The sequence below is a fragment of the Prionailurus viverrinus genome, chromosome B1, assembly GCF_022837055.1.
Source record: "Prionailurus viverrinus isolate Anna chromosome B1, UM_Priviv_1.0, whole genome shotgun sequence".
Lineage (NCBI taxonomy): Eukaryota > Metazoa > Chordata > Mammalia > Carnivora > Felidae > Prionailurus > Prionailurus viverrinus.
Genome location: NC_062564.1, coordinates 153,828,763 through 153,850,299, shown reverse-complemented (window position 1 = coordinate 153,850,299; position 21,537 = coordinate 153,828,763). Strand labels below are relative to the sequence as shown.

The window sequence follows — 21,537 nt, the reverse complement described above, 5'->3', positions numbered from 1 at the left end:
TTCCATCTATCTATTCCACTCACTACTCATCAATAGTTCAATGCTTGTGAACTAGTGCTAAAGTATGTTCTCTGTTTCTTAGTCCTACATGTCTTTAAAATGTTTTTTTAGGGGCACCTGGGTGGCTCAGTTGGCTAAGTGTCTGACTTTGGCTGGGGTCATGATCTCGCTGTTTGCGAGTTTGAGCCCAGAGTCAGGCACTGTGCTGACAGCTTACTCAGAGCCTGGAGCCTGCTCCAGATTCTGTCTTCCTTTCTCTCTGCCCTTCCCCCACTCATACTCTGTCTCTCTCTGTCTCTCAAAAAATAAACAATTAAAAAACATTTTTAAAATTTTTTTAATGTTTTTTTTTTTTATTTTTGAGAGACAGACAGAGTGTGTGGAGAGGGGAGGGTCAGAGAGAGAGGAGACACAGAATCTGAAGCAGGCTCGAGGCTCTGAGCTGTCAGCACAGAGCCTGATGTGGGACTGGAACCCACGAGTGTAAAATCATGACCTGAGCCGAACAAAGTCATATGCTCAACTGACTGAGCCAACCAGGCACTCCAGTCCTACGTGTCTTTTAATATAGTTTTCATTCTTATAATGCCATTGGATTCAGCTGCCACCACTTTGAAAGCTTCTCCTTCAAGGAGAACCAAAAGTATGCCACAATCTCCTAACTCAAAGATGTCTTATTACTTCATTCTGATTTTCCAAAATGTCTTCCCCTTGCCTTAGAACATTTTTTATTGAATATCCTATCTCCTCTCTTTCCAATATCAAAAGTCTTCATATCCCCAGGTTCCTAGAAGGAAGAGCCAAAGAAACACCATTTAACTAACAGCATAGAGGAAGCAGAAATAGGGCCATCAGTACTAGGGTGGATTGACACTTAAAAAAAGAATTTGCCCTCGTTTTTCCAATCATGTATTTCCATTGCTCTAATTCTTGTGTAAAATTTTGGCCACTAATCCTAGTAAGCATGGAAAACTTAAAATACTATTCAGTATAGTACTTAGTTTCATTATGAATTTATTTAATAACAATTGTCCTATCGAAATGTGGGATATGTATATTGCATTTTAAACTGATACTTACTGTAGTCCAACTGACCTGTTGACCTAGGTCTGTAAAATAGAGAGTGACAATGGAGGAAGTTGCAATGCTTTGAATGGTTATGTAGTCCTTCAAAAAGGGCCCACCTTAAATAATAAGGAAATAGTAATTTAATACAATTTCAAGGTGTAGTCATTTAAAAAAAACACAGTTTTTAATGTGACACCTGTAAAAGCAAAGGATAAATTATACATAGAAATTTCAATGTATTATGAATATATAAAGTAAAATAAAATGTGAACAAACCCATTTTATAAGCGATATCAGCAATTTTTCAAATGTACAGTGGTTTCCCACCTCTACCTAAACAAAGTTCAGACCACCATCTGCTACTATCCTGTTGTGTTCTGAGAAACTGTAATATTAGATAGTATCATAATCAAATCTAATACAAGGTATTTTTATAGTATAATTTAGGTATCAGTAGACGTAGATGTCAACTGTTCTCTAAATGCTTTTATTATATGATAAATTAGTTAGGGTGAATACATTTTAGTGGTCATCGCAAAGCACTAGTGGAGTGACATGATATGTTTTAGAAGATCTCTATGGATGCTGTGTGGAAACCGGGAGGAAGGGGAAGCAAGATTACTTAGGAGGAATTCAAATTCATCAAGCAGGGGACTTTTTTTTTATCTTTATTTTTGAGAGAGAGAGAGAAAGAATGAGAGAGAGAGAGAGAGAGAGAGAGAGAGAGAGAGAGAGAATGAGTGGTGGAGAGGCAGAGAGAGAGGGAGACAGAATCTGAAGCAGGCTCCAGGCTCTGAGCTGTCAACACAGAATCCAATGCTGAGCTTGAACCCATGAACTGCAAGATCATGACCTGAGCCAAAGTCGGATGCTTAATTGACTGAGCCACCCAGGTGCCCCATGCAGGGGACTTTTTGGATTAAGATGGCACTGATAGAAATGTTAAAAATGCATCAATTTTAGGTCTGTTTTGAACATAGAGCAGGTTCAACTTGAGAGGAGAGTATATCAGTGAAATAAAGACAGCTCTTAGATTTTGGCCTGAGCATTTAGGTGCATTATAATTTGGGGGTGGAAATTAAGATTTAAGTTAGGGCATGTTAAGTGTGTGATATTTATTAGACATTCAGGTAGGAGCTGTCAAATAGGCAGTTGGGTAAGTATGTCTGTAGATATTTGAAAGTCATTAACATTTAAAGCCACGCTGCTTGATGAGATTATTTATGTATTCAGTTTGGAAAAAGAATGGAAACTAAGACAGGTTTCTAGCACTCCAGGCTTTCAAAGTAATAAGAGAAACATACAGCAAAGATTACTTGGAGTTTCTCATGAAATAGGAGGAAAATAAACAGAACCAATGTCTTAGAAGACATTTAAAGGAAATGTTCCCTTCTTAATAATAAACACTAGATAAGTCTGGCATGTGTGTACTAAAAGATATATACAAAGATATTCTTATTAGAATTATTTATAATTGCAAAACAATTGTAAAGACTTAAATGTTCATGAAAAGATAATGGTAAATATAATTTATTTTATTCAAAGATGTACTATACAGAAAATACACTAGAGCTAGACTAATCTCATAAGTATAATGCAATTATTATTGCCATTGTTGTTTTGTTTATATTATTCTTTATGCTAATCTATTTGTGATTTATATTATCCTCAGTCATGGAAAAGTGTTATTTCATACTCTTTTTTGCAAGACACATTGAATGTTAGTTTATGACTATTTTAGATTATTTTCAGAATCCAATACATTGATTTGTAATTACAGGTATCTTAAAGTAAGATAAAATATATAATTGATATATACTAATTTTAAATATTGTATTTGATAAATCCAATATGAATACAATAGACTATCATTCCCTTGATCAGGTTATGTTATGTGGCTTCATAAGCGAGATTATTCAAGTGAGTCTGAGTTAATCATGTATTATTTAAATCTGCATGAATAGATAACAGAAAGGAATTCGGGTTCAAAGTACTAGAGTACTAGGAATAAAGTACTAGAAAGATTTCTGGAATGAAGATGGAGAGGGCCATATGGCAAGAATGCAAATAGTCTCTAGGAACTGAAATGGCCTATAGGATGTGACAACTATCCAGGAAATAGGAACCTCTGTCATACAACAACAAAACAACGTGAATTCTTCAAACAAGAATGAAGATGGAAATAGAATTTTCTAGAAGTCTTGAGATGAGAATTCAGCTCAACCAATACCTTGATCAGCTTTGTGATATTCTGAGCAGAGAAGCCAGCCATACTGTATCTTCAAGCTAATAAATAAGTGTTAATTTTAATTTGTTACACAGCAGTAGGAATTTAATGCAACATAGATCAAGGTAAAGATTGATATAAAAATGGTCAATAATATCTTGACAATCATGTATGACAACAAGAAATGTTAATTGGAACAAAAGAATATGATAGCCTTGTAACACCAAAAAAAATGCTGAAAACATCTTTACAACATACATCTATGTATTGTCACCTTTGAGGAGGGGATTCGTTTCTACTCCTGTATCACTTGATGACTTCAAGGAACAGAGCATTGGCATATTTTTTATTATTTTTATTTTTTATTGGCATATTTTTAAAATGTTGTCCCATCAATATGACATTTGAATAGAAGGAATCGAGAAAATCCAGGAATATCATTAATAATGCCACTCAGACTCAGTAATCCAGGAACTTTGCCCCTGGCCTTCTATGTCTATGTATGTTTTCCAAAGGGAGAGGAATATGTAGGGCCAAGAAAATATGCCTAAAACAGGAGCTGATGCTGTCTGTATCTTGCTTCTGCCACTTAAGGCCCCTGAATTTCCTGCCCAAATTAATTTAAACAAATCATCTTTCTTGGGCATTTCTTCCCAACGTGGACCAGAATCTAGGGTATGTACCTAGGGGTTTTTCAAAGCTGTTGTATAAAGCTTTGAAAATGATGATGAAGATGATTGGAGCCAGCAATGGGAAGGACAGGGCTAACTCTTCACCTCTCTATTGTAGAAATCCAATAATTTTAAGACTTGGAAATTTAACTCTGTGCTTCCAGAACATTATTAAGTATATTAATCAAGGTAGGAAGAGACAACACATTTTAGTTACCAATTTGTATGACAGATTTATTACAGAAATCAGAGTTCTTTACCATTCCCGTATCTGCACTATTTGCAATATGAGTTTTAGTATCTCTTATTAAGACTTGGTGTCCATTTCCCCACTTCCTTGAATATAGGTTAGCCTAGTCACTCACTTTAGCTAACAGAATGTAGGGCAAAGATCATGTGACACTTCCAAGCCTGGGCCTAAACAGTCCTTGAGTTCTTGTATTCATTTGTTTGTACCCCTGATTCCACCATGAGAACAAGCTCACGATATTCCACTGAAGCCTGAGAAACCACAGAGAGTAGAGAGGATTTGATTGGCTGAAGTTATGAGCAACCTAGACCAACCAGTCACCAAGAACCTACCAGCTGACGGCAGCTGAATGAGTGAACCTACACAAGTAAGGCCAAGTCCAGCTCAGCTCAGCACAATCCCCAAGCTAAATAAATATTTGCTCTTTTGCCCACAAAAAGCAATGTTTATTATTTTGTTTAGTTTTTGTGGTGTCTTTTGTGTGATGAAACTGTAAAAGACTAAATTTACATGATGTCATTGCTCACAGTACAAGTATTCTGACAAATATATTCTAGCAGGAAATATAAGTAAATATTGAGGACCTGCTTTGTTTCAGTGTTAAGTTTTATTTCCTTAATATTAATAGCTATAACATCAATCAGCTATAACTGATTGATAAAGCATCTACCATATGCCAACCATTATACTGCTTTATAAACATAATCTTATTCAACACTTATAAAACAAAAACCAAACCATGAGTTTGGTTCTTTATTAGCTCCCCTTTACAAAAGAAAAGATCCTATAGATAGTTAAGTAAAAGGTTTAAAATTCTGCATTACTTCAAACAACTTCTTTCTACCATATCTTGCTTAACCTGCTAAATTAATTGACTCTTTTTTTCAAATATGACATCATACTTTTATTCAAGGACACTTAATGGCTATATTTCATTTAGATTATACCCTGTAAATGTATGTGAGGAGAAATCAAGTAAATACATGTGAGGAGAAAGTAAAAAGTCACATTCACCAGGAAGGTTGAACTAACAGAAATTCCAGTTCCTTATAGTGTTCTTCAAACTGAGTTATATTTTACATTGATGCCTGTGGCATTCTAGAGTCATTATATACTAGTCAAGTTCAGAAAACAATATCACTATATAATTTTATATTACTTAGCATCTATGTGTTGAACTACATTTATATGCTCGGCATATATTAGGCTCTGCAGAGGCAAAAATAAACAAGATAATGAGTCTTCTCTTTTAGACTCTAGGAATTTGTCTTGGACATTTGAGCTTGGAAGAATTTGGGACCATCAGGAAAGTGTGACTTCCAAGAATACCATGTATTCCTATGTTTTCAGCATAGAGGTTTCAAAGAAAGGTGTAATGTCTAAGAAACAATGAAAGCAAACACGACAGCTTAGATCCAAAGAAATCATCATTTGTCCTTGAGTAATGGTAATATGAGAGAAAAGATGGCCTGAATATTAGCAAAAGTACAAGCAAGAAAAAAAGAAGGCTGTTCACTACAGTGTAAAATAATTATAGATTGAAATTCCTTAATAGATGTGTTCGTAGATTTACTATAATTGACTTCAAGTAAGTATTTTCTAAAACTTATAACAGCTCTTATTGAACAAGTCCAAATTTAAGATCAAGTTGATTTAATGTTAATTACAATGATTCTTAAGAGAGCTAACTTTTAAGTGTATCTATTTGTAAATTTTCTGAATGGAAAATAGGATTTGACAGTTTGAGAAACTTGAGGCTTAATACTGGATATAATATTTTCCCTAAAATTAATTCATTTCTGCTCCTCATTACCTCATTCATTTTGCTTTAAGTAGAAAATAAGAGAAAGAAAGAAAAAGAAAAAAAAAGAGAGAAAAATAAATTGCTGACCAGTATCCCTGAGAACCTATTAGGAGGTAGTAGGATGAGAGAAAAAAGCAGTAAAATTTTTAGAGATAGAAAGATGTTAGTTCAGATCCTGCATCCAATGCATGTTGACAGTGAATATGTGAAAATTATCTTCTTGAGACTAAAATTCCTCATCCATAAAAATGGAGCACTAGCTTGTCGGGAGAATCAATTGATATAATTGATTTACGGCACTTATTACAATGCCTGTCATTTAGTAAGTGATAAATAAATATTAGCTATTGATGAGAGAAAAGGGATTCCAAATTAAATAAATAGATCAATGAAATTTGATTCTTACCTCGTTCTAGCTGCAGGCCAACTCTAGAAGGGTACCACTTCGGACCTGTTCAATGAAAAATAATAGCATTTAGTTGTCAACACAAGTGTCAACACAGTTTAAAATCCAATAGTTTCTTTGGATAAATACTTAGAGTGCAATCGCTGGGTCATAGGGTAGTTCTATTTTTAACTTTTTTGAGGAAACTTCATATTGTTCTCCAGAGTGGCTGCATCAGTTTGCATTCCCACCAACAGTGCAAGGAGGGTTCCCATTTCTCCACATCTTCAACAACACCTGTTGTTTCTTGTGTTGTTAATTTTAGCCATTCTGAGTGATGTGCAGTGATATCTCATTGTGGTTTTGATTTGCATTTCTCTGATGATGAGTGATGTTGAGCATCTTTTCAAATGTCTGTTAGCCATCTCGATGTCTTCTTTGGAAAAATGTCTATTCATGTCTTCTGACCATTTTTCATTTGGATTATTCATCTTTGGGTGTTGAGTTTGATAAGTTCTTTACATATTTTGAATACAAATCCTGTATCAGATATGTTATTTGCAAATATCTTCTCCCATTCCACTGGTTTCCTTTTAGTTTTGTTGATTGTTTCCTTCCCTGTGCAATTTTTTATCTTGATGAAGTCCCAATAGTTCATTATTGCTTTTGTTTCTTTTGACTCAGGAGACATATCCAGAAAGAAGTTGCTACAGCTAATGTCAAAGAGGTTACTGCCCGTGTTCTTCTCGGATTTTCACGGTTTCAGGTATCACATTTACATCTTTAACTCTATGATCCAGCAATTGCATCACTAGGTATTTACCCAAAGTATACAAGAGTACTAATTGAAAGGGATACATGGATATGTTATATTTAACAGCATTGTCTACTGTAGTCAGATTATGGAAACAGCCCAAGTGTCCATCAACTGATGAATGGGTAAAGAAGAAGTAGTATATACATACAATGGAATATTATTCAACCATAAAAAGAATGAAATATTTCCATTTGCAGCAATGTGGATGGAGCTAAAGAGTATCATGCTAAGTAAAATAAGTCAGTCAGAGAAAGGCAAATACCATATAACTTCACTCCTATGTAGAATTTAACAAACAAAACAATCATAAGCTAAAATAAAGGGAGGGAAAGCAAGCAATAGACTTGTTAACTATAAATAACAAACTGATGGTTGCCAGGGAGGAGGGGAGGTAGAGTGATGAGTTAAATAGATGATGAGGATTAAGGAGTGTACTTGTAGTGATGAATACCAGCTGTTGTATGGAAGTGTTGAATCACTAAATTGTACATGTCAATCTAATATTACACCGTATGCTAACTAAATGGAATTTAAATGGAGTTTTTAAAAATGAATAATGCAACTAAAAATGTGCAGAAGACATGAGTAGGCATCACTCCCTCCCCCAATAAATCTAATAGTTTCTATTGAACAGCAGATTCGATCTTAGGTAGTGCATAAAGAAGTTATCCAGTGTCATAAATGGAGATAGTAGTTACTCTTGCAGTGTGATGATGAGCAGTAGTGGATAGTTCTGGAAGAAAGCATGATGTGAGCCTTATGGGTGATAATTTTCTGTTTTTCAATTTAAGAACTGGCTACATAGATGTGTTCAATTTGTCGACCTGTACCAAGGTATATGACATAGAATTTATGCACTTTTAAGTAAGTTATTCTTCAACAAAATGCTTCAGCGTCTTCATTTGACACTAAAGAACTTTGATCTCATTAATTTTTTAACATTTTTTTAACATTTATTCATTTTTGAGAGTGAGAGAGACAGAGCATGAGCAGGGGATGGGCAGAGAGAGAGAGGGAGACATAGAATCCAAAGCAGGCTCTGAGCTGTCAACACAGGGCCTGACGTGGGGCCCGAACTCACGGACTGCAAGATCATGACCTGAGCTAAAGTTGGACGCTTAACCAACTGAGCCACCCAGGAACCCCAAATTAAATTTTTAAAAAAAATATTGGCACCTGAAATTGGGTTATTTTCTTTATCAAGAGTAAAGCACACAATTGGAATAATATGTATTATTGACTTTTAATAATTATGGGCCTATTGATCATAACAGAACATCACTTTACTTTAGTATCTTCTCCTACTACTGTTAGGAATAAATACAGTTTACTAAAGAATTCTACCTGGATAAGGAAATCAAAATATACTTACTATACACAGCCACAATGGAAAAATTGGCTCATAATTACCAGAATATAATTATTTTCTCTTAAAATGAATTCTGTTATTATTTTAAAGTTTGTATTGAAAATTTAATTCTTAACTTTAATATCCAATGTTAAGCAAATTAACTTGATTTGTAGTAAATTAACAGAAGAATATTGACAAAGGAACATTCCACATTGCTCTTTTGTTTTCAAAACATTAAAGGTGGCAGTAAAAGTGATGATAATGTAACATAACTAGACTATTGCAATAAATTCTATCTAAATTTATGTAAAAGACAATTTATACATGTACATTATCTTGGACAAATAATTCATACATCAAAAATTATAATCAAGTGTTTAAAATTATTTAGAATTATATTTAAACCAAACTTAGTAATAGCATGACAAATAAGCAGGCACAAAATTTAACTTTGGCATTTGATTTTTTTTAATTAGAAAATATGCAGATAAAGACACTTTCTTTTTTTTGTATTTACTAATACAATTATTATTTATATAGGCACTTGTTCTGGAATGTGTATTAACATTATTTGCTGAAAAGTCTTTTAAAATATTTACTTTTATTACTGTTAGTGAAAATCTGCTGTCAAAGAAGATATGATGCACATGCATACAGCAGAGGCTTCTATAAGTTTAAATGAGTTTCCAATATGGGTATTGGAGAAAATACAAAGCTAATGGGAATCCATTTATATTGAACATTAGTCATTGAGCACCTATGATGGGTGAACATAAGCTGTCAATTTCTGTCCATTTTAATAATATTCACAAGAAACACTGCTTTCGATAGTTATTTCATGATGCCTCCTATGGTGGAAATGCAAAATTATCATTTGAAGCCCATAGATATGTCTATGATCTAGATGAGTGAATAATGGTTGAATCCACAAAGATTCATCAGAGAAGTTAGAAGCTCTAAACTCTTTCAGGGAAATCCATGTCCTCCCAAGTCTCTCAGCATGGATAAACTATAAAACTACTTATGAAATAAACTTGGCATTTATAGGTTATAACCTTTGAACATTGTGTCCTAGTGAAAAAGTTATTAACTGTCTACATAAGTCTTTAGATTAGTTTCAGTCACCTTTTCAAGGAGCAAAGCATACATTTGCTGAAATGTTCTGTGCTTATTGTGGTGAGGTGGAATAGCAGAGGTCGAAGAATGGCAGAAAAAGACAGTTTATAAACATAAATTATAAAGAACATATGTTGCATAAGGATTTTTAGCATGGATGAATAGTCTAAAATATTATTTGTAATGTATTAGTACATTGAAGAGACAACTGGCATAGAGATGAATTACAACAACATAAGAGATCTAATGCATCTGTGTGTCTAAAGTTGTCAAGATATATAACTTGATTTGCGTAACTTTTTTCGTATTTTAGCCATGACTTACAGTTCTTTCCTTGAAAATTGAAAGTGTTTATATCACTAATGGATTAACATTCTAAATGAGTAATATATATAATTTGATATATATGTAGTTCAGTATGTAATTCAAATATACTTATTTTAATATACTTATTAAATATACTTATTTTAATAAGGTAATGTTTTCCAAACTGCTGGTTGTGACCCATTAGTAAATTGGAAAAAAGGAATCAGTATTATTCTTAGCATTACAAAAAGAAATAATAGAATAGAATAGAATAGAATAGAATAGAATAGAATAGAATAAGTAGAGATGGATCATCATGACACTGAATAAAATATATTGGAATAAACTCTAAATAGGTTAAGTATTACTTCATGAACTTTCATTCAATATTTTAAATTTTGTAAATACATTGTATTTTTATAAGACCAATAAGCATTTCACATTCTGATTCATAGTCAAAAAGTTTTGAAATCCAAGAATCCAGAAGATTTCAATTTCCTAAATTAATTTCTATTTGTATACAGCATTCACATAGAAAGAAAAACTAGTGATTGAATTAAATTCCATAAGATTAAACAGATTTAAAGTATTTGATTATTTTACTTCTTCAAAAATATTTTTAAATTTGCATTATTAAGAAGAACAATAATACAAATTATATAGGATATATATCACGTAAAATATGTCATCAGCCATATTCACTCAAGTAATATGTGCCTGATGCCTGCCTTTGCTTTCTTGTAATGTAAGACTGTGTTACCTGCCATCATTTTTATTATGATTTAAATTCCTCTTGTTGGATGTTGTTCAACAGTATAAAAATGCTCCACTTGTATTTTTAGAGGTACAATTTTATTTTATTTTATTTTTTTAAAGATTCCTTTTTTTTAAGTTTATTTATTTATTTTGAGAGAGAGCAAGTGAGAGCAAGCTAGGGGCAGAGGGAGAGAGGGAGAGGAGAGACTCCCAAGCAGACTCCATGCTGTCAGCCCAGAGCCCAATGTGGGACTCATACTTATGAACCTCAAGATCATGACCTGACCCAAAACCAAGAGTCAGACACTTACCTGACTGAGCCACTCAGGTGCCTCTAGAGGTACAATTTTAAAAATTGGTAATAGATAAGTGAAATGTTTGCTTCTTGACTTGCTAGTAGAATCCACCCTATCTTTGTATATATGAAAATATAGAGCCAATTAATAGGTCATACAGACTAAAGCATACATCAAGTTATTAGCATGGTATAGTTTGAAAGATGTTAAAAATTATTATTGATAGTTCTTGATTACAGATGGTATTAAATATTTAACTGAATTTATATTATTGCTGAAAGAAGAGAAATTTAGAAGAAAAATGACTGGGAGAATTTTTCAGAAATACTAAGTATCCTTCATGACCTAGAACACTTATGTCCTCACTTATGACCCTAGGTAAACCTCAGCCTTACTCCTACTCTTTTCTTGATTTCACCAGTATCACTAGGAAGAAGTTCTGAGAACAGTTTAGAATTAAGGAAATTTAATTCAAGTAATGAAACCTCCATAGTAGACCATAGAGACTTCTGGGAATGGAGAAAATGGTGATCAATTTTTGTTGTTTACATCCTGGTTTCTTTGTGGTTGGTGTTGTGAGATGGTACAAAGAATAAATAGAAACAGAATATAATACTGAGAAGTATGCTATTCAGAGCTGGCTTTGTTCAAGAGTTTAGTGCAAGATATAGGTCTACAGTTTCTACTTGGTTCAGTTTAATTCCTCAAGATTCCAAAACTGGATGTAGACAATAATAAGCAAATTTGACAAGCTGGTTCACTGTGACCTGCCACTAGATACACATGTGGTGATCAATGCCCATCTTGGAGATGACAGTTCCAGAGAGTTAGAAGAAAAGAAGGTTTATTTTCAAATAATTGATATATGCAAGTTATTATAAAATAGATTCTAAGTAGTCTGAAAAATAATGAAACCTGTCAACAAAACCTTTAGGTAATAAGCCTCAAGAAAATGCAGCATTATTTTTTTAAGTAATCTCTGTGATCAAGGTAGCACTTGAATTCACAACGCCAAGATGAAGAGTCACATCCTGTACCAATTGAGCCAGCCAGGTGCTCTAAGACAACATAGCATTATAAATTAAAGTGAATCAACTGTTCTTTGTAGTAACCTATTTGAAAGAAAGAGTAAATTGTATGTGTATATGATTATACTATATAATACACTATGCAATATATGTATATATGTTTGTATAATTTATAGTTGTTTATATAAATAGAAGCTTATTTGACAAATATGAATAAACTTTATAGAAATCAAATTTATCAGAGGCACCTGGGTGCCTCAATTGGTTGATCATCAGACTTTTGATTCAGGCTTAGGTCATGATCTCACAATTTGTGGGGTTGAGCCCTGCATAGGGTTCTGCACAGATAAGAGTGGAGCCTACTTGGGATTCTCTTTCTCCCTCTCTGCCCCTCCCCGACTTGTGCATGTGCTTTCTCTCTCTCTTTGTCTCTGTCTCTGTCTCTCTCTCTCTCTCTCTCTCAAAATAAATAAATAAACTTTAAAAAGAAAGAAAGCAAATTTATCACCAACTCATTCTTGGTAATAAAATATTATGGAATGATAGTATAGCCAATTAGACCAGGGAGAAGAGAGAATTAGTCATTTGGAATATGGACCAGAGGAAATTACTCAGAAAGTAAAAAACATGAAAGGATTAATCAAATGTGAAAAGCAGATTAAAAGAATAGGGGCTATGGGGCACCTCGGGGGCTCAGTCAGTTAAGCATCCTACTTTGGCTCAGGTCATGACCTTGTGGTTTGTGAGTTCAAGTCCTGCATCATGCTCTGTGCTGACAGGTTGGAGCCTGGAGCCTGCTTCAGATTCTGTGTCCCCTCTCTCTCTGCCTCTCCCCCACTCACACTCTGTCTCTCTCTCCCTCAAAATAAATGAACATAAAAAAAGAAAAAAAAAGAATAGGGGCTAAAATTGGACAATATATTAGGGATACGCAAGCATAAGCAAAAAATTTTATTAATTATAATGGTAAACTATATATTCTTTCTTATTCATCCTATTGAGGACAACTAGAAAAGTATGGCAAAATATTTTATCAAAATCTCCACAGAGTAATTAAGAAAATGAATAATTATGAAGCCAAACTCCAGCAGGAAGGGAAGCTCAGAAAACTGAGTCCAACAACCAGAGCCACATTCCCCAAAGGATATCTGCTGGTACTAGAAGAGGTGAACAGGACTTCCCACAGACTCACAAGTTTAAGGGGACAAAAAAGCAGACTTTATGCTCAATTGAAAAGTAGAAACCCTGGTAAAAGCCCAATATTTCAATTAGTATTGTAAAATAAGGGCAAATCAGAAATAAACCAGTTCCTATAGGAAATGAAGCTGAATTTTGAATCATCTCAATCCCTGTTTGGATTCAAGTGATCTGTAATCTCCAAGGTCCAGCTCTCCTACCCAAGGAAGTAAAAAATAAATCATCTATGGAGGCAGATAATTTCATTCAGAGTCTTCCATTTTCTTTACATATTTTCATATTTTTCCATATTTCATGTGGCAATTAAACTGACAGCAGACTTCTAAATAGCAACAACAAAAGGTATTGGACAAATAGTTTTTAAATGGAATATCTTGTAAAGATAACATAAAATAAAGAGTATTGCAGTAAGAAATCCTATACTCTATAGACCCTTTCTGTCTTTTGGTAGATAAACATCTAAAGGATCAACTTCCATAAAAATAAATAAGTACCAAGACTAAGAGATAAGATAAACTAAATAATATTCAGTACAGAAACTAACATATATATGGATAATTCTATAAAAATATCATAATATCTATATAACTCATTTATATAAAAATATAGATAACAGTCATAATAGTGTATATGTATATGCAGAAACAAAATACTGTATAACAATAATTACAAAGTGAAAAGCATTCTTTGGACTAGAGCATTCTAAATACCTTAGATTATTTCAGAAGAATGTAGGAATATTGATCAATCTCAAATTTTGATAAAAGGATTTTTTTTAACTTTGAACAGTTTATTAGTAAAATTTTCTATTTCTATTAAGCCAAACTTTCTCTTAATAACTTCCACATATATTAGTTGATCTGGTATCCAAAGTATACAACTTTTTCTTTTCCTGTCAGGCAAAAGATGTGCTCTGATTACAAAGTTCTCATATGTACAAAATAAAATTAAAGTACAGGACGTGTCAACCAAGTAATGGAATCCTAAATAGGAAACATGATGTCATGACAGAATGTCCTGTACACTTTGCTTACCACTTTGTTTATAATGTTTTATTATTTAGTACTGCCATAGTCTTTCCAAACGATACAATCCTATAAGCAAGCCTGAACAACAGGGCAGACACATGAATTCCGCTTCCTTTTTTATAAGAAATAAGCATCAAGTATATTATATAAATCTCTTATGTACCAAAATATTGGCTGCTGATTTAATATTGTTGGTTGAGTTGTTCTATTTGTTAGAAATGATCCATTCAGTACAGTACTTCACTAAAACTAAATGGCCCATTCTCTTCCTTGTAAACCATTTCTTTGTAGTCTTATAAATGCCACCTACATAATTAAGTGATCACGTTAAAACAGAATCAAGGAAGCCTGTAAGATATGAAATGTGGAATAGTGTGTATATATCTGAAAAATAAAAGAACCATTTCCTATCTCACCCCAACAACGACAAAATGTTTTAACAGTAAAACCGGCACCAACCAATGCATATAATTTTGCTGACCTTGAAAAGAAAATGCATCTGCTAAAGAATTTGCTATTACAAAGTGCTCAAATAAGAAAGACAGAGTGCTATCACACTGTATAATCAGCAATCACAAAGCAAAGCTCCTTCAGGAAAACAGACATGGTTCTAAAAATGGAAAATTTAAAAGCTGCATAAAAAATATTCAGAATTATAAAATAAAAGAGAGCATGAAAGCAAGAGGCATAAAGTAACAAGCCAATTTCATAGTAAATGCAAGGCATAAAGCAAGAATAATGTGAGGTACGGAGAACATGCAGAGTATAACCAGACTGATTCGTTATCTTCACTGGCTTAAATTTATAGCCAGTTTGTTCAGCAAATTACCCACTAAACTTCTAAGAAACTACTAGCATTGATCATCATGCCTATATTCCCATTTACATTGGACACCATCAGCTGTCAAGTCTCCCACTATATCCACCAGCACAATGACACTTCTCCCAATTTTGCTTTGCACAACCACTAATCAGACCTGATTGTCCACTTCTCCATGCCTTCTAATACTCCCCCAATGTACTTTAGGGCACTCTTACTCTGTCAACAGCAAAGCCTTCTAAATGATCAATCACTCAAAAAAGTCCCTCTAACTTCTTACTTTAATAGAAAAGTTCTCTGCATATCTTTCAACTAGTATTTATTATTGACATTAAACTTATCCAATTTTGGGCATGAAAATGTATAAGGAATCCTCCTTGCTTTAAATGCTGTTTCCAAAACATTTTTCTCCATTCTCCTTGTGGATTTCATATATTCAGACTTTACTATCTAATTTTATTTCTTCTTGTTGCCATCTATGATGGACTGGTCTTTCCACTTAAAACACTCATGGAGAACACACTATCCACCATTACTTATTTATTATTGTTGGTGATTTAAATATAACTTTAAACTGAAATATTCTTTGATTCTTCAAATATTTTCCAACAATTACCATATTATTATTATTATTTCTCCCACATGTCCATTCCTCTCTAGGCTCAATCCTAGGGTCCAATAACACACTAATGAAAAATCTACTACTTTGCACTACTCTCTCTCTCTCTCACTACCTGGCAAACACTAAACCCTGAATTATTCAATTGTTGGTGTCTAAATCAGAGTTTCTGGATGATTCCTGTACAGAGAGAATCTCCCTGTTGCTATCCAATGGAGCAGATCCCAGTATTATTTTCCAGTTACTTTTTTTCATTACCCTGTTTTTGTCTTCCTATCTAAAATTATTTATGCACTCTTAAAGATGTTTCTACCTCCATAAGAACAGACAGATGCAATCATTTTTATTACCATTGTATATGCGTTAATTAGAAGACTGCCAGGCACAGAGGAGTTTTATAGGATTTGAATAAACATATGGCCTCTTATTGAAGAAGAATTAGTAGAAGTTATATATGCATATTCAATCAAATGTGAAATTAGTTACTATATAATAAATCATTTTTCCTACATAAAAAGTCAGTATTCCTTTGCTAGTTAACTGCAAAGTAGATAATCACTGTCTGGACTTAACTCGGTGCGAAAATCTACTGGCTATCTTATTTATCCTAGGCAAGTTAACTCTGTGAATTTTATTTTTCTCATCTGTTAAGCAAAAATATTTAAAGAAATAGACATATAACGAAAGTATCTAATAGGGATGTTGTGAGTGTTAAAGGAGATGTTTGCAAAGTACCAGAAACTATTAAAAACTACCTTAAAATGTTTTACTAACTTTAATTTTTTTTGGAGAGAGGGAGAGAGAGAGAGAGAGAGAGAGAGAGAGAGAGAGAGAAAGAGAATGTTAAGTAGTCTCCATGCCCAGCACAGAGTCTGATGCAGGTCTCAAACTCATGACATTGAGATCATGACCTGAGCCAAAATCAAGAGTCAAACACAACTGAGCCACCCAGGCACCCCCACAATGTGTTAACTTTAATTTTAACATTTTAAATGTTTATTTTTGAGAGAGAGAGAGAGAGAGAGAAAGCATGAGCAGGAGTGGGGAAGAAAGAGGGAGACACATAGTCCGAAGCAGGCTGCAGGTCCCGAGCTGTCAGCACAGAGCCCCACATGCGGCTGGAACCCACGAACCATGAGACCATGACCTGAGCCGAAGTTGGCCCCTCAAAGGACTGAGCCACCCAGGTGCCCTATGTTAACTTTAATTGTAAAAGAAAACAACATAAAACCTTGTAGTTGTTTGTACAGATAAAAGATTTTCGCTAACAAATGATATTTGCATTCTTGGAATACCTTTTCTGCAAAACCATACCCTGAAAATAACAGGTATGAAGAGTAGTTAGGACCAGAGTATTAAAACCTGTACAACTCTGTATTGTGTTTACTAAGAGATACCAATAATGACCATAATAAAAATACCAGTACAGCTGAAAAGGTGTTTAAAAAAATAAATAAATAACGGGAAAATGAGACTTTACCTTGTTTTAATAAAGTAAAAGAAAAGTTGATGGAATTGTATGTAAGAAATATTTGCAAGAGCTGAATAATAAGGTGGAAAAAGACAATAGACACTTTCAAGGCAGAGCACATGGGCAAATTGAGTCAGGTAAGAAAAAGATATTGTGATATTGTATCTATTTGCCTGTAATGTAATGTGTTCATGTTGTTTTCTGCATTAAACTGCTATTGGTGGTTGGTTCAAAATGATACTATGCTCAGAAAAAAAAAAGGTATGAACAGTTGTAAATTCCACATCAGGCTAATATCATTCCTGAATTTATATAAACTGATTATTTGTCACAAATAGATACGCCTAGTAAACAATCAAGTAGAAATAATCTCATAGTCAAAATGTAGTTGTTATTTAACAGGAACAATACTCAGAAAACATTCCCCACCCACCCTTCAAATTATCTATTAAATACATTTTTCTTTGCTGCCACCAAGAAACATACCCACCCACATACATATAGAGTATGAAAAAATTATGAGGGCCTTGTGTGCTATGAGGAGCTTGAACTTGATGCTGGAAGTAGGGATAAGATACTAGAGCAGATCAATGTGTGAGAAAATATATCCAAAACTATAATTGGTATCTAGAATAAAAATTACAGAGACTTGTACTGTGATTATGAGAAGTCAATGTGCAAATTTCAGATATACTAATTGTACAGAATTGCTATTTGTTTTTAGTAACAGTCAATCATTTAATTGAAAAGAAATAGAAAGAAAGCTACATTTTAACACCCAATCCAAGGATTTTAATAAGTATAATATGGCTGTATGCACACATATGTGCATAGTACCACACACCTATATACATACACAAATAGTTGCTCTTATTATTGAAATATTCTGTTTATTTTAGAGTTAGGCAAGTTTACATTAACTTGCCATTTCCCAAACCCAGTAGCTTCAAATATAAACAGAACGGTTAGGATGAATACAGTTTCTCATTAACGAATTGTGGCAAATACTGAGAAGTCCAAAAACAATTTCAGCAGAGTCAGATAAACAGTTGAGAAGTTTAAAATCATCTATGTTAAGAAACCCTGGGCATTTTTACATTGCAAAATAATTCAGTATGAACTACATTCATTTTATATTGTTCCAAGAGTTAGTTCATTTCAGCCTTTACAAATTCTTGGAATATGGAAAAAACAAAAACAAAAACAAACAAACAAAAAAAACATTGAATGTTTCCAGATTGAATCTATTCCCTCAGTTTTATGTGTCAAAATTCTAATGAAAATGCTGAAGTGTCTGCAAAAAAATACAAGATATTAAGATGCTACACTGGCTGTTTATTATAGAGTCAAAATTCTGGGAAAGAGACAGCTTTCATTTCATTCATTTATTAGTGTTAATTTTAAAACCATGGGAGTTGCTGAAAGCACAAACAAAAGAGGGGGAAAATGTAGAATTAAAAGAGAAGAATGCTGCAGACAGAATCTAAGTAGTGACAGATTTTAAGAAACCTAACAATGATGTGAAGTCCTCAAAGAGTCTGAGAATGAGAGGTCAGAGAGAAGACAAAGAAATTAGATCTTAGAACCAAGTGGACAGAATTAGAATCAAACCAAAGGAGTCAAACAGGATGGTGTACCAAGTCAAGTGCAGCTGGGAGTTCAGGTTACACATGACCAAAGATGATCCACTGCCCTAGCAAAAGGGACCTAGCAAAAAACTCTAGTGACCTTAGCAAGGTCTTTGGCAAAAGGACAAAGAAGAGTGTTCTGAAGTGAGGGCTAAGTGATGGAGAAAGGAAGAGTGATGGAATTGCTATAAGCGGTTTGTAAGTTAGCAAATTCTTGGTAAAATAATTTTTAGGCAACATTTGAAGATACAGAAAAAAAAAGACTTAAAAGAGTAAATCTAAGGATTTGGAGAGAGAATTGCCTCGTGGACCTAAAAGTCTATTATGGATTAACCTGTAAGAGAGCAGTTTAGGTAAAGCGTGGAATAGTTTTAAGCTAGGGAGGAATATGGATCAACTAGTAAAAGAGCAGTTTAGATAATGTACAACATAAACTTTAATCTAGATGATAAATCAGAAGAAAGGTAGTGTTTTAGAGACTATATTTCTCTGAGTTTCAGAAACTGTGAGTCCTAGAGCAAAACAGTGAGATATTTAAAATGGTACATGGGCAAGTGATTTGTTTAGTTTCAAATATTAAAATTCAGTTATAACTAATGTCAAATCTCATGGCATGGATAAGTGATAAGTAGCTAAAGCAGAGTGGAAGTGAAAATTGCAGGAAAAGCAAGTAGTTCTGAAAGTATCATATTGGATTATCATTTTAGATGTAATTTTCAATGTAATGCTGGGGCTTAAAATGAAGGGGAATCTAATAGCCAGAATTTATTAGATCTCTCAAAATAGAGAAAGGGTAGGTAAGTACAAAACAAAGAAGAATGAAGGATAATATACTAGAATGACATGAATCTTAAAATAGGTAGAGATTACATGTTAGAGAAAACTTTATGCTTAAATTTTAAAAGTATACTAGATAAATGATGTACTGTGGATTGTGACAAAGTATATGGATTTCACTTGATAAACATTGGTCAACCTCAAAATGATACTATAGAAATGTCTATCTAAAATATTTTTTGTAGATTAAATCTTTTCCTTTGAGTTTTTTAGATTATTTAGGTACCTTTTGGAAATTACAACATTAAGCTTTTAGGCTCAAAAGATACCGTAAGAGGGAATTAAGATATTCTATAGTTAAGAAAATAACTACATATATATTTTATATGTCATACACATAATCACACACACATGAGGTATATGTATATTCAAATGCACAAAATACATTTATACTACATACTACCACCCTATTATCACTTAGATGACTATTACTGAAATCTTTAATAATGTGGATTTATTCTGGGGATATTTTACTCTAACCTGTTTCAAGAAAGAACTATTATTCATTAAACTAACTGGTGGGAAGATGAGAGTGCCATGCAGGGTCAATATTGTCATATTTTCAGAATGTCATCCTCATTTATTTTCTTGTTTTTTTTTTCTTTTTAAACAGACATTGCATTTAATTCCAATATGTAGTATTCTTATTTATTACTTAACCCTTTGCTACTGCTAAAATGTGCACAGACTCAGGATTTAGTTTTTCCAAAAGGCATTTAATATTTTTGGCTGAAAACATTAAACATCTGACCATGGGGAAAATCAAGCTTCTAGGATGTCATAGGTATAATACTTAGCACTAAAGAATTTGATTTTAGGAGTTAGCCAATAGTAATCTTAAAGTTGCAGGAGATGCTAGAGAATCGGCCTAAAAGGAAGCAACCAATTTGTGAAAAAGACTAAAATCTCCATTCATTACTACAAAATGCTACTTTAACCTATCTACTTTTGGAGTTATTTTGTTTTTGTCTTGGTGTCTTTTTCTTCTCCTTCTTCTCCTTCTTTTTCTTCTCCTTTTTCTTCTTCTTCTTCTTCTTCTTCTTCTTTTTCTTCTTCTTCTTTTTCTTCTTCTTCTTCCTTTTGTTTTTCTTTTTGACAAAACAAAATACTACATGCTTTTGGCAATTTATACAGTAAACTGTCTGTAAATAAATAAATATTGACTTAAAAAAGTCATTACTGGAAAATGAGATATAAACGTATTTTAGAAATGTTTGGATTATAATATATACAAAACATAATCTCCTTGAATTCAAATTTATGGACCCTAAACAAAACATGAAAGAGATATCAAGAAGTTATCTAACCAAAATTGTCAATGAAAGAATGGAGAAATCATGATACCAGATAAATTACCAAAAAACATTTTTAATGTAGAAATAATTCCCTAGTATTTAGATATTGTTTTGTAAAACACTGAATAAAATAATAAAAATAAATCAGAAAGAGAGAAAATAGCTATATAATTTCACTAATCGTGATATGTAATCAGAAATTAAAATCATAAACATGAAGTATAATTAAAATGGTGAGAATTCTTCACCCCATCCCCTCTACCAAGATAAATTACAGATATTAAAAAAATTATGTGAAAAATAAAACTATAACTTACAAGTATTTGAATAAAACATAAATCAATATTTCCAAAGATTAGAGGATTAAATGATACTCAAATAGGTCACAAAACAGAAAACATAAAATAAAAAAATTGATTAATTTGGATCTATAAAATTGATTTTTCTTCCAAAAATGGGGAAAAGTGTTTGTTACCTATATACTAATTCATAAAGATTTTATGTATTATTAAGACACCAAAAACATCCAAGTAGTCAAAGATATGGGTGAACACTATGAACAGGCAA

General features: G+C 33.0%; 1 protein-coding gene across 2 annotated transcripts in view; it reads right to left on the bottom strand.

Moving 5' to 3' along the window:
* The window catches only part of TECRL (trans-2,3-enoyl-CoA reductase like), a 122,354-nt gene that overhangs the window by 61,837 nt on the left and 38,980 nt on the right, over window positions 1-21,537 (bottom strand). For both annotated transcript variants that reach the window (XM_047856714.1, XM_047856713.1), the window contains exons 3-4: window positions 6,427-6,471; window positions 1,081-1,184 (exon numbers count right to left, since the gene is read on the bottom strand). In XM_047856714.1, the coding sequence (XP_047712670.1) occupies window positions 1,081-1,184; window positions 6,427-6,471 (149 nt within the window). The remainder of the gene's footprint in view (window positions 1-1,080; window positions 1,185-6,426; window positions 6,472-21,537) is intronic.